The sequence below is a fragment of the Morchella importuna genome (assembly GCF_003444635.1).
Source record: "Morchella importuna strain M04M26 chromosome Unknown Morimp01GS033, whole genome shotgun sequence".
NCBI lineage: Eukaryota > Fungi > Ascomycota > Pezizomycetes > Pezizales > Morchellaceae > Morchella > Morchella importuna.
In genome coordinates this window covers 541107-556866 of record NW_025763430.1, presented here as the reverse complement: position 1 = coordinate 556866, position 15760 = coordinate 541107, and the positions used below count along the sequence as shown (strand labels likewise).

At 48.7% G+C, this 15760-nt stretch overlaps 6 protein-coding genes across 6 annotated transcripts; 4 read left to right on the top strand and 2 right to left on the bottom strand.

The window, feature by feature from the left end:
- Positions 1–353: 353 nt before the first annotated feature.
- LAJ45_09064 (uncharacterized protein) lies at positions 354–1805 on the top strand (the record flags this gene model as incomplete). Its single annotated transcript, XM_046118610.1, has 6 exons — positions 354–440; positions 575–643; positions 706–996; positions 1096–1134; positions 1190–1292; positions 1345–1805. 6 exons carry the CDS (start codon positions 354–356, stop codon positions 1803–1805), a joined length of 1050 nt encoding a protein of 349 aa, XP_045968287.1.
- Positions 1806–3674: 1869 nt separating this feature from the next.
- On the top strand, positions 3675–4801 carry LAJ45_09063 (uncharacterized protein; the record flags this gene model as incomplete). The annotated part of the gene is made up of 4 exons (XM_046118609.1): positions 3675–3794; positions 3856–4070; positions 4142–4501; positions 4603–4801. The coding sequence occupies 4 exons, from the start codon at positions 3675–3677 to the stop codon at positions 4799–4801; spliced, it is 894 nt and encodes a 297-aa protein (XP_045968286.1).
- A 1718-nt stretch (positions 4802–6519) lies between these two features.
- Positions 6520–6834, top strand: LAJ45_09062 (uncharacterized protein; the record flags this gene model as incomplete). Its single annotated transcript, XM_046118608.1, has 1 exon — positions 6520–6834. One exon carries the CDS (start codon positions 6520–6522, stop codon positions 6832–6834), a length of 315 nt encoding a protein of 104 aa, XP_045968285.1.
- A 1608-nt stretch (positions 6835–8442) lies between these two features.
- Positions 8443–10152, bottom strand: LAJ45_09061 (uncharacterized protein; the record flags this gene model as incomplete). Its single annotated transcript, XM_046118607.1, has 6 exons — positions 8443–8896; positions 8954–9121; positions 9187–9231; positions 9313–9583; positions 9670–9924; positions 10014–10152. 6 exons carry the CDS (start codon positions 10150–10152, stop codon positions 8443–8445), a joined length of 1332 nt encoding a protein of 443 aa, XP_045968284.1.
- A 1721-nt stretch (positions 10153–11873) lies between these two features.
- Positions 11874–12240, bottom strand: LAJ45_09060 (uncharacterized protein; the record flags this gene model as incomplete). The annotated part of the gene is made up of 3 exons (XM_046118606.1): positions 11874–11902; positions 11981–12173; positions 12238–12240. The coding sequence occupies 3 exons, from the start codon at positions 12238–12240 to the stop codon at positions 11874–11876; spliced, it is 225 nt and encodes a 74-aa protein (XP_045968283.1).
- Positions 12241–12886: 646 nt separating this feature from the next.
- Positions 12887–13710, top strand: LAJ45_09059 (uncharacterized protein; the record flags this gene model as incomplete). The annotated part of the gene is made up of 2 exons (XM_046118605.1): positions 12887–13544; positions 13631–13710. The coding sequence occupies 2 exons, from the start codon at positions 12887–12889 to the stop codon at positions 13708–13710; spliced, it is 738 nt and encodes a 245-aa protein (XP_045968282.1).
- Positions 13711–15760: the final 2050 nt, after the last annotated feature.

The following is a 15760-nucleotide window of genomic DNA, read 5'->3' as shown; positions in this document are numbered from 1 at the left end:
TATATATAATAATATCCACCAACACAGTGCATCACTCGACACCCCCCCCCCCCAACCCCACATATTTACCCGGCTCTAAGCTAGGTAGCTAACCAGCCAGTAGCTAACCTCGCTTGTAGCCAGCTCTAAGCTAGCTAGCCAACCGATGCACAGGGATGTTCTCAACGTCATACCGAGTAGCTACAAGCTCTAGCTGGCCGGACCGAGGCCCCACGCGCATACGTCGGAACAGCATCTGATGTAGAGTAGAGTGCCATATAAATTCCCCTCCCCCAGGTACCGGATATCTTTCGGCGAATAATTGCGTATTGGTTGTTTGGTATTTCTGTTTTATTATTATTGTTGTTGTTACAATGACTGAGAACGCTGCTCCTGTTGCTGTTGGTGGTGTTGGTGGTAATGATCGTGAGGAGCATCCAAAGATCATTTTGTACCATTATGTAGGTTTTCTTCCTCTCTTTCTGGCGGTTATATTGATCATGGAGCTTCTTCAGTAGAGGAAGCTTCTGCTCTACCTGTTACCAATTGCCAGCTCAGAAGACCCATAACTAACAGCCAAAACCACCCCCCACAGCCATTCAGTCCCTACGCCCACAAAGTCAGCTGGTACCTCAACCTCCGCGGCATCAAATACCAAGAATGCGTCCGTCACCTCCCCCCCTCCTCCTCTCCCCTCTCCTCCCACTCACACAAAAAACCGCACAGATCCAACCACCCATCCTCCCTCGTCAAGACCTCGCCATCCTCGGCATCACCTACCGGCGCATCCCGCTGCTCGCCATCGGCAATGACGTCTACATCGACACCACCCTGATCCTTCGCGAGCTTGAGCGGCGCTTTCCCCAAGGCGGGCTCGACACGGACCCGCGGCGGTCGCTGGAGTATGCGGAGCGTAGTAATGGCGTGTTTCCGTTCGCGGCGGGGTGCATTCCGAGTAGTTTGCCGATTATGAGGGATGAGAGGTTTGTGAAGGATAGGAGCCAGTTTAGCGGGAGGGTAGGTTTTTTCTCCTGGCGGGGTGTGTGTGTGTGTGGGGGGGGGGGGGGGGGCGGGGAAGTTGGGGTTTGGGGGATTGTGCTGATTGTTGGGGAGTAGAGCTGGAAGAAGGAGGATATTGATGCGGCACGGCCAAAGGTTTGTGGGTCCGGTTACTAGTGGGAAGATATGGATGGTAGCTGATGCTGTATAGGCACTCGCCGGCATACGCAAAGCTTTCGAAGCCGTCGAAAAAGACCTCTCCGACGGCCGGGAGTGGATCCTCGGCAACGAGCTCTCCCTCGCCGACATCGAAGGTCCCAGCCCCCTCCCCGTTTCCCTCCTACCACCACCTACTAACCCGCACAGTCGCCTGGCCGCTCGAATGGGTAATCAGCATGCCCAGCGCGCTCCTCAACTCCGACATCACGCCCACCACCTTCCCCAAGACCTTCGCGCACATCACACGCCTCAAGGCGCGCATCCCGGACTCCAAGGCCGCGGGCGTCACCAGGATCAAGGGCGAGGAGGCCAAGGCCGTGATCCTCTCGTACCACACGCAGCAGGAGGAGACGGGGAATGTCGGTGTGACGGATAAGGACCCTAGCGGGGTGACGTGGGGCGAGGAGGTGGAGATTACGCCGGTGGATACGGGGCGGGCGAACCCGCAGAGGGGACGCGTGAGGGAGTTGAGTGGGGAGAAGGTGGTGGTGGAGGTTGTGCCGACGGGGGAGTATCATGGGAAGGGGAGGAAGGCGCTGAGGGTGCATTTTCCGAGGAGGGGGTATGAGGTGGTGAGTAGGAGCGCGAAGGGGGATGCGAAGTTGTAGATGGGTGTGGCCCTGTCATGTAGATGGGTGTGTAGAGGGAGGGAGAGGGGGGGGGGGGGGGGGAGGTGTAGTGTAAATTAGTGTAAAAGAATATATGTGAGAGGGAATGTTTGGTAGATATATATAGCCGGGCAGCTAGTCTCGTTCCCAGACTGTTTTATCTGTTGCACTGCGTGCAGCTACAAATCAAAAAACACAGGCTGGGCACGAGACTACCGGGCAGCCATTGTTTGGAAACGACGGTTTGGATTGCTTCATGGTTGACCATAACTGAGTTTCCTTTTAAAGAGGCATCTAGCTGAAAGGTGTTTGTTGAACAAAGTTGCCTCCTGTGCGTTTGTCTTTTTGACGGTATACGTAGGTTCTGGTTGGTACGATCTCATATAGCATTCACACAATATCACTCGGCGCCGAGACATCCCAGAACGGCGCAATGGAGTGGGGCCGGACCAGAGGGGTAATCGTCTTCAATTCTATCTCAGACTGGGTGTCGGAATGTTATGGTGCCACAGATCGATGGTGTTGAGTCGCAAAAGCATAGCATATGACTTGGAACTGGATGCCCCCCCCCCCCCCCGCATCGCCGGGGCCCCACCTAACGCTAAATTTGGCACAGTACTATTCTACGGCAGCCGAGTGATTATGTGTGAAGGTGTCCTGCGTAACAGACGTTTGTTTGGTAAATAGCAACATAGTTGAGAGAGAGCTGGCACAAAACCCCGGCTCAGTATATGGAAGCGGCAAAGAAAAAGCGGAAATTCTATGCTTAAATTCCACATCCAACTCCCTGGCTGGGTTTAGTATAGGATGTTTGTCGAGTTTGATTGTGCTTTGGCTGTATAACTAATCTATTAACATCCGAAGTTCATACGGCAAACATGACACCTACTCCTGGATGATTGATAGGGCTTCCGGATAATTGGCATGGTCTACATGATTTCACTACGGAGTGGATACACAAAGGTACTGTCAACAGTTATTTTGGCATGTGTCTACCAAGACGTATCCAGACGTCGGTGGAAAAGTCGAGTGATCGTAGGTGAAGATGCCCCTTCTTTAATGGTAAAACTAAAATGCAACCCGCATATTTGATATGGAATGGCTATGAGATATGGGGGGGGGGGGGGGGGTAGTCATTATGATTCAATTCAACTATAGCCGATTCTAAATGGTAGTTAAGTTCTGCAGTTGTCTAAAAAAAAAGGCTGATATAATGTCCGTATGTAGCTATAGGTAGGTACGGGTTCCTTCGGAGGGCCTTTGGGTTTACTTGAGTTCAGTAAGAAAGGAACTGACCAATCTGCAGCTGTAGATACTCTAGGTATCAGAGTCTCAATGTTTTGGATGTCCTGTGCGTAAATAATACACATGTGCATAGTTAGAGCTTCAATAGACCCCGCTCTGTATTAACTAGCACCGGCGCCACCAACATCACCGGTATCAACATTAACTACATGTATTATCCTAATATTCTAACTACTCTACAGCAAAAACACTCCTAAGTATATTCCCCAGGGCCCCCCAAACTGCGAGTGACCTTTCATGAGCGCGGCTCAATCCCCAGCCTACCTGCGTGGTCTGCACCTCGAGTAAGGATTCCCCGACATGTTCTCAACGCGCCGTCCAATGAAACGAACGAGCAGCAGAACGACGACAGGCCGATCCCGTCACATCACACCATGCCGTGCACCATCATGCCGTGCGCCGTCACGCTCGCGGGGGATCTGAGGAATCTTCGCAATCACAGCTGAAACTGCACTTCTTCTCCTCTTCTAAATATCTACATACCCCACCAGAAACCAGCACTCACAGCACTCACAGCACTCACAGCAATCACAGCAATCACAAAACATCAACAATCACCCCACAATGTCAGTCCTGATCTCCGCAGAGTCCACTCTGCCCACCCACCCGCCCTGGAAGTCCGTCCCCGGGATCTACAACTTCCGCGACCTCGGCGGCTACCCCATCCAAGGCAGTACTGGCAGCGTAACACTCTCCTCCCCCCTCCCCTCCCCTCCCCGCTGCAGCCCATACTCACCCCGCATAGGTCCGGCGAAATCTCATCTACCGCGCCGCCGAGCCCTCGCGCGTCACCGCCGACGGCATGGCCGTCCTCATTGCCAAGCTCAACGTCACCGCCACCTACGACCTCCGCTCCAACCCCGAGATCGAGAGCCTTTCCGACACCTGCCCCGTCATCGAGATCCCCGGCATCACCCGGCACTTTGTTCCCGTGTTCGAAGAAGACGACCTCAGCCCCGAGTACCCCCACCCCCCACCCCCCACCCCCCACCCTTCCCCGCGCCCCACCCACTAACACCCCCCTCCCTTAGGGCCCTGGCAAAGCGCTACAGCTCCTACACCAGCGGCGACCTACCAAGCGCCTACCGCTCGATCCTCACCGCCGGCGCGCTCCTCTCCTACCGCGCCATCTTCACACACCTGCTGGAGCGCCCCACGGAGCCGCTTGTGATCCACTGCACGGCGGGTAAGGACCGTACGGGCGTCGTGTGCGCGCTGCTGCTGATGCTTGCGGGCGTCGACGACGAGCTCGTGGCCGCCGAGTACGCGCTGACGGAGGTGGGGCTCGAGCCATTCAAGCAGGCGATCCGCGAGCGGCTGTTAGGTAGGCCGCAGTTTATGAAGGGCGATGAAGAGGCGAGGAGGGGGTTGGAGAATATGTTGAGTTCGACGTATGTTGTCTCTCCCTCTTTTTTCTTTTTTTTTTTTGATTTTGCGTGGAGGGTGAGGGACTGATGTAGCGGGCGGTGGTGGGCGGTGAGGAGAGGAACAGCGTCGAGACGATGCGCCGCACAACGGCTATGATACGCGACGAGTTTGGCGGCGTGGAGGCGTACATGGTGCGCAATTGCGGGTTCACGGCGGAGCAGGTGGCGGCCATAAAGCGCAACATCACGAGCGAGGAGCGGCCGTGCTTTGCGCTGGATGCGCAGGGGAAGCTGGTGTATGCGGAGGAGCAGAAGGGGAAGTAGAGTGTGATGGTGGGCGGGGTCGGGGTCGGGGGTGTATATTTCTGCGGGGATGTGGCCCGGCGGGTCCGGGTGGGTGTAGTTAGCTGGATGGAGTGGGACGGGATGGGCTGCTGGTGGCGGGGGCGTGGAAATAGAAATGGACTTTTTTTCTTCCTTCTCTTATTGAGGTTCTTTTTGGGGGAGGTGTTGTTTCATGAGTGGTCACTCGGTGGTGATGGGGGAGGGGTTACAGACTTGGTAGAGCTAGATCTTTAGTTTCACACTTAGACTCTACGCGCGTGCCAGATGAAAGCGTTCAACCAGCCGGCTACCTTAAAGGAAAAAAGAAGAGAAAAAACTATGTAGCGAGAAGCTCCACCCAACCCGGCCCTGAATCTCGTTCTGCAATATACGGAAACATGACCTGTTGAGCTACATACATGAGCTCGACTCATTGCTTGATACTCACCGGCCCTCTACTGGGAGCCGGCGAACTTGGTAGGCCGTTCTAGCTACAGGAATCTATGTAGCAGTGGCTATAAAGTGACAAACCTGTAGTAGCTACCACCACCACTGAGGGGGGGGGTTCTTGGACGGGAGAGAGGGCGGGAGAGTAGTGGTTTCTACAAAGGCCTAGAAGTCGCTGGAAATCACGGCGGTGTGTGTAGTTTGTATGTTGTCGTATGACCGGCTAGTTCTCGCGGCTTCGGAGGTGGGGGGTTGGGATTCGAGCGCTTTAGGAGCTAGCTGGCGGTAGAGTTGTAGCTGGCTGGCTCTAAAGGGATGGGACATTCTAGGTGGAAAATGGGGGATGAATTGGATTGGATGGTGGGTAGAGACAGGTAGATGCACTCGCCCGGACGACTGTGGTGGTGTTTACTACAAGCTTATCATAAAGTAGTTTGCTTCATTCTTTCCTAGGCCTAGAGTATATTCATCACCATTTTGTTATGCTTGATCTCTATATATCCCACAATTGAAAAGAACAAAAGCTCCTTCAGAGTAGAATGTGATAGTAAAATTTCCTTGGCTGATAAGAAAGATAAAGAGATCTGTGAGCCAAGCCCACTCTCTCCCTTGGCACTACCAACTTTAGAGAGGGGGGGGGGGGGGTGAGCGTTTGTTTGTCGACAGATAAAGGTAGAAACAAAATATCGTGCTTTGGAAGATCAAGTAATGTTATTCTAAGTGATTATCTCCAGCAAGAGCTTAATCTGGTCTTTAGATCATACGTTTGGGTGCCTTTTCGTGTCAAACCAGCGAGCTGAACACGGCGGTTTCCGGTCAGGAGTAGATTAAAGCTTCGCTCAGATACCTCACTTCTATGAACCATCACTCATCTCCTGTTATACCAGAAGTATACAACTTCAAAGAGATATGTGTAGCCTATGTATCTTGTTCAACGATGTGATTGGCGATGTGGTCAACCTGGCGACGGGCGAGTGAGTCATAATGTATCACTCGACAGCACCACACACACAAAAACACACACGTGGATGTCGCGAGTTGCCTCGCGCACCTACCCGCAACAACCAATGTTAACTACCACATGGAAATTCAAACCAAACACAAACTTTGATCATGCAGATCCACCGGTACAATTCTATAGGCTACCAGGGACGAAAGGCCCGCTTGCAATGATTATTTATACACCGGCGACCTACTATGCATACGCATCATATTATCACCAACTGCAACCTTCACCCTGACCAAGTGCACTTCTAACAAATACCAGGAGTATGAGTGCTCCCCTCAAGTATCTGTACCTCGACCATCTGTACCTCAACTTCGACATCCTGAAAAAGTACCAACGCAACCTTCTCGCGCACCGGAGGCATCTCACCGAGAACCTCGCGTGCATGGCCCGCAGTAGCAGCCCCACCCTAGCGGCGACCAAGGAGTCCCTAGCGGTGAAGCTGGAGAAGTTGGAGGCCCAGATTAACCATGCGGAGGAGAAATCCGTGAAACTGGAGAAGCAGATCTCGGAGGCGCTGGACGCGTATGAGAAGAGTCGGGATATAAGCCGTCCTCAGCCGACGAAATCTGTACCGTAGGGGATTTTCTAACTGAGGGGTAGTATATGCTTGTAATTAATGTTTCGTCATGGAGCGGGGTTGCAAGGTATTGCGTAGGAAATATTGTCAAGTCAGGTAGGGGGTAAAAATGTTACCGAGTGATGGTCCATGACTACAGTTCGCAAAAATTTCAATCTGGTAGCGCTGTGATTACTTTTGTTCGAAAGCGCCTCAAGCTGTGCCCAGAGAATATAATGTAGTGCCGCGACGCTCATGATCATGCTGCATGCAGTTGGAGTAATATATCGACATGTTCGGTCAGGTCGATTAACTGTGCAACCAAGCTGCGTACTCTAACCAAGCCCCTTATCGTTACGGACTTGCTCCGTTTCTCGTATACCTATACGATTACCGCCACCCAATGAGCGCACGAGAAAGTGCAACGCAATCCCGCCATTTAGCCACGAGATTGCTTTTGCAACCGCCACCACCGCAACAACCATCACTGCCCATCACTCGCCCACCTTCCTCCTCCCCCCTCAACCACTCAACCCCTCTCGCCCCCCCGCTCATTAATCCCTAATGATCCCCAGTAGGCTATACCCCTCAAATCACAGCCAACACTCTTTCTCCGCTCACTTTCTGGCCTGATTCGAGCCGCGCATAATCTCGGCATTCGGCTCGGTGTTCGGGCTCCGGTTCACGTATATAACCCTAATTTCCTGGATTAGGCCCATCGCTGCCGAATCGCACTTGACTCACACACAATCCCGAGAACGTTTGTTGCAGGATCGTTACCAGGGATGTGTATAACGGCGACCTCCAACCCTGGGCGGTGTGCGCCTAACTATCCCTCAGGCGAGCGTCAACGTGGCTTGGTATGCACACGCCGATCTTGTGTGTTTGATCCTTGACCCTTGATTATGTAACTGGGAAGGAAACGTCTGTAACAGTGTTAGTGCTCGTGGCTGGTTTCGATCAACTTTGATAAGCATATAATCTACCTAGATAAACACAATAAGCATAATCTACCTAGACAAACACTATCTTGGTGATGTCATCTAAACATGTACCAGGCTATTAATGATACCAACCAGCGTGGTTATAGATGTCAAATATATCATTACCCACAAAACACTGGCAAGCCATCACAGAAATCCAATCTATCAATTAATCGCATCACAATTTCAGTCATCAACACCATATTATATATACGTTAACGAACTCAAATTGAGTGAACCCACCCTTAGTTAAAAAGTACAAAACAAGAAATCTCTCATAATGCCCAGCTAGAGAGGTAATGTGCATGCTGAAACCAGCACCCCGGAAAACAATATAAATATAAAAAAAAAGAGAAGAGGAAAAAAGGAAAAAACACCGTATTCCCAAACACCCGATTACTATCCATTTTTATAACACAAAAAGGCTTTTCAGAAACAAGAAAGGAATAAAAAAAAGCGATTACGAAATTACAAGTTAAATGAAGGGCAGCCATAGGCCAGGAAGAATAACAACGAAGTAAAAATATCAGAAAAAACAGCCTGGATAAGCAAGCTACAAAACCCCGTAAACACCTCAATAATAAGAAGAAAGCCAACACGCCAATATATGAGAATGAAAATATCAAACCGCAAAACAATGCCTCCCTCAAACATTTTCAGTAGTACCGGTTTCAATACCGGCCTCCATTTTAAGCCTCTCTATGAGCTTTTCGTTCATTTTATACCACGTTCGACCATTATTTTTCTTTACCAACGGACTCTGTTTTATTGGTAGCCACCAATCCCAAATGCTATATCCTAGTACTTCTCTGAAATTATCAAGCATGTTATCCAGCCTCCATGGGTTTTCTCCCTGTTTTGTATTAACGATGGCGAAGCATCTAGGCTCTTGCCCTTCCTTAGGATGCTCGGGGAGATACACTCGGTATACAAGCGGGCGACCCCCGGGTCCTGGTGCGGGTGGGGGGTTGGGGTCATGGATTGCAAGCTGATACACCTTGACCGTGTGTGAGAGCGAATCGACCGTAGAGAGATTTCGATATATCAATTGTGTTGTCGAGATAGCCATCCCACAGGAGAAAAGTCCGAATAGACATGATCTGAGGATAGACATGTCAGCAGGTAGAAGATAGAGGTTTGAAACGAAAATTCCTTACAGTCCGAGCGCAACCAGCCAGTTTGCGTCTACAGAACCACCATGGTTTTCTTTATGTTCATGGATGAAATATGCCAGCGAGATTATGAGGTACAGGCAGTAGAATGCGCCATACACGACGACTTGAAAGAAGAATTTGTAGGAAGACTCCGCCACGATGCCACCAACCCTGATCATGATAATATCAGTATGACGGTCTTATTCATATTAAGTAGTAGACCCTAGGGAATTTACCAAGGACAGAAATGGTCCATTTTGTACACGCATCGGTCGATTTCACTACAATGATGAGACCTGTCTGGCTTATAGCAGTTGCAGTGATAGCACCACTTGGGTCTACCGTTTGGTTCACAAACATACACATCTTTTCCATAAAAGTCCATACAGTTTTCTGGTTCCGGGAGTTCAGCACGGGACTCAGCATCGAAGGCATCGTATGAATGCCCATGAAGGGTACTAGAGGACGTCGTAGGTCTATCATTAGCTTGGGCTTGAGATTGGTGGGTTACTGGTGGAGTGAGTGTGTATGAATTTGCAATTGGCGTCTCAGAAGCTTGCCGACCTGGTTGTGCGACCGGCGGTGGAGGGGTTATATTCAGTTCTGGGATTGTGTTTTCTGTCACTACACCATCTAGATCATTTGTAAATACTCAGTCCTTGTGCACGATGTTTTTGAACAATAGGGGGTACCGATGGCGGCACGAGAGCGTGATGTACCTCTGTTTCCAAAGCTTCCATGCTCTATCCGCGCACTACCAAGCCCCATCTCTGCGTCACTATCACTAACACCAAGCTTTTCGTTTTTGATAGCTTCATTGGGGTCTTGGCCTCTCGCCACAAACCCTGGAGCCACAGTTATGGTCCATAAGACCCTCAGGTACGCAGCGACGAAAGGGAGAAAGAAGAAAAAGTAAAGAGCAATCGTAACGGCACCAGCAGCTGTCCGATGTTCAGAGAGTATTAGGTATTTAACTATGGTTTCAGGTTAGTAAACGACCTCAAGGCTTATCTAGGCAAAGCTCCATTCTATACACGGAATACTTGACGAAGGGGGAACACACTGCATATTAAAACAACCAGAACCCACGTTGCATACCCAGCAAGACCCGCCATTACAAAAGGCATGAAAGCCGCAACCCAGCGATTCATCGCATGTTTCCCGTTTCCCCTCTTCACTCTTCCCGTCACCTCTGTTGCCATCTCCACCTTGAAACACTGGCAGAGAGCTGAGAGAGAGCCAGGTTGGGAGCTAACCGCTCAAGGATTTGTCTCTCACTTTGCTTGACTGGAGCGTTCTCTAAGATCGTCGGTATATATCGAAGCTAACCGAAGGGATCTATCTGGTGAGCTGGGTGGGAAGTTCTGGTGGGCGTCGTTGATAACAAGGTGTGGTTGTGGTTTAGGGAACCTGCGTAGTTCACGATGGGCGTGGCTACACACATACACGGCTTAGTCAGGGGGGACAAGCATCAATTCTGGGTTGGTAGTGGCTTGTGACCAAGACATCAACAGCCAAGCACTGGGTCAGCCTGACGACAGGTGTCTCAAATTGAGTTTCGATTCTAGCTTCGAAGAAAGGCTGGGGGGGTTGTAGGGGCCAGGCATCTTTAGTTGTAGTAGAGGTGCTATCTTCAAGGCATTATCATTTCCTCTAAAAGCCACAGGGTGATCCCTGGCTAAGCCACGATTATCAACTAGGATGGACGGACCGAGAACCGTTTCTAAGGCAGAGGGCAGGACTGTATGGAACCACAAGGATTTCTTGATATTCAAGCTGTTACTACACTGCTCCATGATGGAATCAGCCCTGAACAGTCATGTACCTATATGCATGCACTACATGTAACAACACCTAACCCCGTTCTACAAACAGCCATGCTAAAGCTTATTTCCAGGTGTGCAGTAGCATCATAACCGGCGTCCGGGGATCCGGAAAAAAGAGAGGGAAAAAAAAAGAGAAAGAATTGGCCCTAGCTCTTGATAGCTTAGCCACATCATATCGTTTCCTCCCGTGCTCTTATCACCAAACTTTCTGCACAAGAAATTTAAACATTTGTACAACATTACGTACAACAACCTATTTCTTGGAGCAGTCTATTGTGGCCTTCAGGGAACTTTATAACCTTGAAACAACCAGCAGATGACAATATCTACATTAATAGGAAGGGACCGTGTTGCAGTCTTCAAAGGAGAGAGGTACCAGATTTGGTACACCAATTTAACACGACGGACACGAACACGATTTTGAAAAGACAGGCTTGAACAGCTGGAAACAGAGCCAGCAGGAATTAGCGTATTGCCTGTATCGGTCATGCCACTCTTCTTGGTTAGCAATACGCCTGCTACCGCTTGCATAACAAAGGAAATTGCATCCCCCCCCCGCAAGAAGTATCATTACCTCTTAAGGATTGATAGGTCTCTTTGGACTTTGGCAAGAACCATAAATCAAGTAAGTCGTGGCAGCATGGAGGGAAGGCCGAAGGACGGTTAAAAGGTTTCGGAACCCAGGGGACCTAAACTACCAATGGATATAGTATGAAAGACATAACCTATTGCCATCACTGGTAAATAGGATCACAGATGTTGATTGTCCGATCTTTGAAATCTGCCTTGCAGCCGTCCAGGGAACTACTAATTGGGCGAATACGAACGCGAATAATGCTAGATACATTATCCACATGACTAAAACACATGGCAGCACGCATCGATGCGAAAATTCCAAGGCAAATACCATTGCTGCTGTTCTGCTTGGGCTGTCGTCCCAGCGACCTATTGACCCTTGTGGTGCCTCGCTGGCTCCAGTTTGGCCAGCCATTTTACTGAAGTTGACTCTAATATCGAGGCTCATCCGAGAGGAAGAGGGGGGGGTGGATAATCAAAAGCGATGCATCAGCGTTGCTGAAAACGGAGATAGCAATAAATTAGTTTTTCTTGCAATCACCAGAGCTACCTATGTAAGACTCTATTAGGAAACTTTGCCTATTATCATCTTTATATACGAACTTTGACTTGCCAGAAAATCCCACACCTTTTTGCGATGATATATACCAGTGACATACAAATACTGATATATCCAAAATATTACGTGACCCGGAGATTTCCGCTTGCAATGACACAGACCGTGTAATATTCCGGAATGCTCGTTCGTACCCGTACAAAGAAAATGTTCTTCGATTCGATGCACTCGAAGTACACAAAGAAGCATCATAAAAACAAAGAAACTACAAAACAGCCTGAACATTAATTCGGGGCTTCAGAAGGACCCAAGCGGGGAATTACCATTACCATTATCGGAAGAAACTGGGCAATTGCAACAGCCTTGTGAGATGCACGTGCTCATAATTACTTAATGCTCGTACTGGTGATGAAGACAGCGCCCTACTTATTTCATTGGGCACATCTGCATCGAGAGGGGCAGTAGGCGCAGCTTTGTCGTACATGAGTAGAGTCACATCAGGAGGCTTGGTTGTACAAGCAACGGCCGGCGCGGTAACCAACATCCCTAACATTCCAACAATTCGGGTTAGACCACCAACAAACTGGCAGAGGGGAGGCTTTTGTATTCTTATTCGACGCGATAGCTCGCTTCTCCTTGTGCGCACGGTATGACATCCAGCCGCCCTTGGGGATAAAGTAACCATATAGGAACCTTATCTTATTGACACCCTTAGTAGGTATATACCAAGCACCTGCTTCTTCATCTTCTGATCCTCCCCTCTACCCAAAGATCATTGTTACCCCAAAACGATTTGTATTCCCTGTTTCTCGTAATCAATTACCAATTACTCAATTATTTATCCAGCCCCGGGCGTAATATTAGCATAAACGCCACCCCCACCAGTGGTCCTTCAGATATATATATTCCCCGGCGGAATCTTCAAGCTCAAAATTCTGCTCCCTTCAAAGAAGATTTCTCCGAACAACTCAAGCGAACATGTCCTCAAGTCGGCCTGACAGCAACTCCCAACAGATCCACGCAGAATACCTCCTCGCCAATCCGGCTCCAGGAACATTTTTTAAACGTCACCTCCCCAACAGGCGTTTACTGCTACAGCTCCAAAAGGCAACTGTGGCAACTGATGGTACCCGGGGAAGACTAGTACCTGCATACGATGTCCGTTGCGGGGGGTCCTTCGTACGACGTCTAGCAGGGTGCTTCAGTAATGTCACCGCAAAAGACATCCTCATTGTCGCAACCGGGGACGGGGAGGAGGAAGATCTAGTTCAAAAGTCTGAGATCTTGGCCAGCATCAGAAGGGTCCCTGCCAAGGAGCCAGAGACACCTGAGAAGCTTCTTGTGAAGTTCTTTGATGAGGTTACTTGGAATTGTGAGAGATTGCCATCAGGAACATTTCAGTTCACGCCTGCGAGCGGAGAGGACCCGAATATCCAAGCTTCGTGGGAGCCGGAGCCAGGGGCTTCGAAGGGCTATACTTTCAGTGTCACGACGGTATCCCCAGCAGCAACCCCACGATCACCAACGCCGAAATCGCCTAAATCGCCTGTCAAACCAAGGAATGTCTTGGCCCGTATGGATGCGGAGAATATACAAGTGTTTGGTGTTCGCTCGGCCCCGAAGGGTTCTTTCTTAGGTAAGAAATTCAAATTCAGCCCTTCAGCCCTTCAGCCCCCAGGCTTGTCAAGCGAACGCGCGCCTAAGTGGTTGCTTCTTATTTAGGTAAAATAGACGAGAGGAATCTAGAAAGGATGGTGTTGGTGTCGGGGATGTGCATTCGGGCTTTACAGGGTTTATTATAGACGGGCGGTATCAATCACGGGATTGCCAGCTAATTATTAGGTTCTTGTCAACGACCATGATATGTCTCATGCGCCAACCATTCTCTGTTGGGTTTCTTTTGTCATTGTTTTTTTTTTTTTATATGGAGTTTGAGGATTGGGTTGGGGTTTAGCGGAGAAAAGTCTGGAGTCACCACGCTCATCTCAATTTTTGCTATGTAAATGAAATTTTTGGTTGAGAAATCACTGTATATATGGATGGATAGATACATGTACTTTTATGTTTTGAGCATTGTTGTCACTTGTCTCACGACGCCAAGCTTAGGGTAATGCACATGTGGATGCCACGTGATATCGAGATCTCTCAAGCCTCATGATGAACTGCACGTCACAGGAGTTTGGTGGAGAGAACAAAAACGTGCAGGTGAAATAAGCTTAAATATTTAGCGCGTGTGTACGCACCGGCTGCACGCGTTTGAGTTATGGTAACGCACGTAATTGTTTATTCCACAGGTAACACCACAAACGTTAAACATGAGTGAGATTTCATGATTGAACGACTTTGTGAAAGAAGAAAAAACAATGTATTTAGCCGGTACACGCAAGCTAGCACAAGTAGTGAATTCATCCCGTTATATTTCTCCTCACAATCCGGAATCAAACATGCGCCAAAAGGGCTAGTAAAAAAGTACAGTGTCGGAGTTTTGTTTATATTTAGAGATGTACCAGGATCCTTGCTGACTTTGCTCTCACAATAATAAGGGGGAATGAGTTGAGATGTATTCTGTAATAATACGGAGTTCCGAGAAATTTAGACAAAACTAGTATTCTAACTACAAAACTGCAGGACGGTATATTCCGTATAAATATACGAGCTATGTAGAACGAGCCCCTCTGTGCCAATAAATTCCTTATCCCGAATCCTTTATCAATGCATGGTTGTATCCAAACTGTTCTCTCACCAATCACTTGCATGGATTTTCTGCAGATTTAGCCCCCAAAAAGAAGGTTCTACACCGACAGTTTAAGGCCTATGGATAAGATTTAGTATTACCCCTTTTGTAAGGAAGAGGGGGTACTGAGAGATCGCATACGAGTCCTTTTAGAGTTTCTGTAAGGTCTCAAGATCCTTGTTGACGTTCTCAATGCTCTTCCGATCTTCTTGAGTTTTAGGTGTTCGATTCTATTATAAGATTAAGATTAGGAACTCTTTTTTATCCGAAAATCATCAGGTATAGTATATTGTCTGGTGTAACATACTGCAAATCTGTAAAAAAAAAAAAAAAAAAAAAAAAGAGCTGAAATGTAGGGGGTTTAATGATTGAGAACCAAAATCTGGCGATTAGCTACTAGTACTTTTGAAAATCTATATACGGGGAGCATATTACACCGATGTATTTTTCGGCTGGGTTATCTAGAGACGCGCGGTGTTTCGTATTCCTGATACTGCTCTTTTGTACTTGAACATTAACGCGAACCCGAATGCGATAGGAACACAATGGCCATGCGAGAGTCGAAATCAATTATCACAGCCGGTGTAAAATCCGTATTGGCAACATGCATATCTGGACCGTTAACTAGCAGTACGTATATGTGTATATACGCGTATATACGAGGGTGCGACTTGATTAAGGGAAGACTTAAACCCCGGAACTCCGGCTCATGCCCGTCATTTAGTGTACCGGAGACACAGCCGAAGCCAATAGTTGCGCACTACATGTAGTAACTGAGGTTTTAGCTACAACGGTGCGGTGCAGTGCATGTGTACGTAAACACAACGCGAATACGAAAACGAAAGCGACGGGGGGGAAATCTACTAATGATAAACGATTTTTGGTTCAGCTGCGATAATGCTGGTAATGCTGGGGGTAAAATCAGGGTCTTATTCAGCCCCGTTTGGCAATGATTAGTTTAGCTACCTAGTATGTACTTACTCTACGTAGAGTGGCCTGGGACAGACCCCCCTATAGTTGGTACCAGATTACCTCCCGTACTGCTTAATTCTGATCTCGGTTAATCTTCTCTATCAGGGCTTTTTTTATTTTTGGCAGCTAGGAAACTGTATAAATAC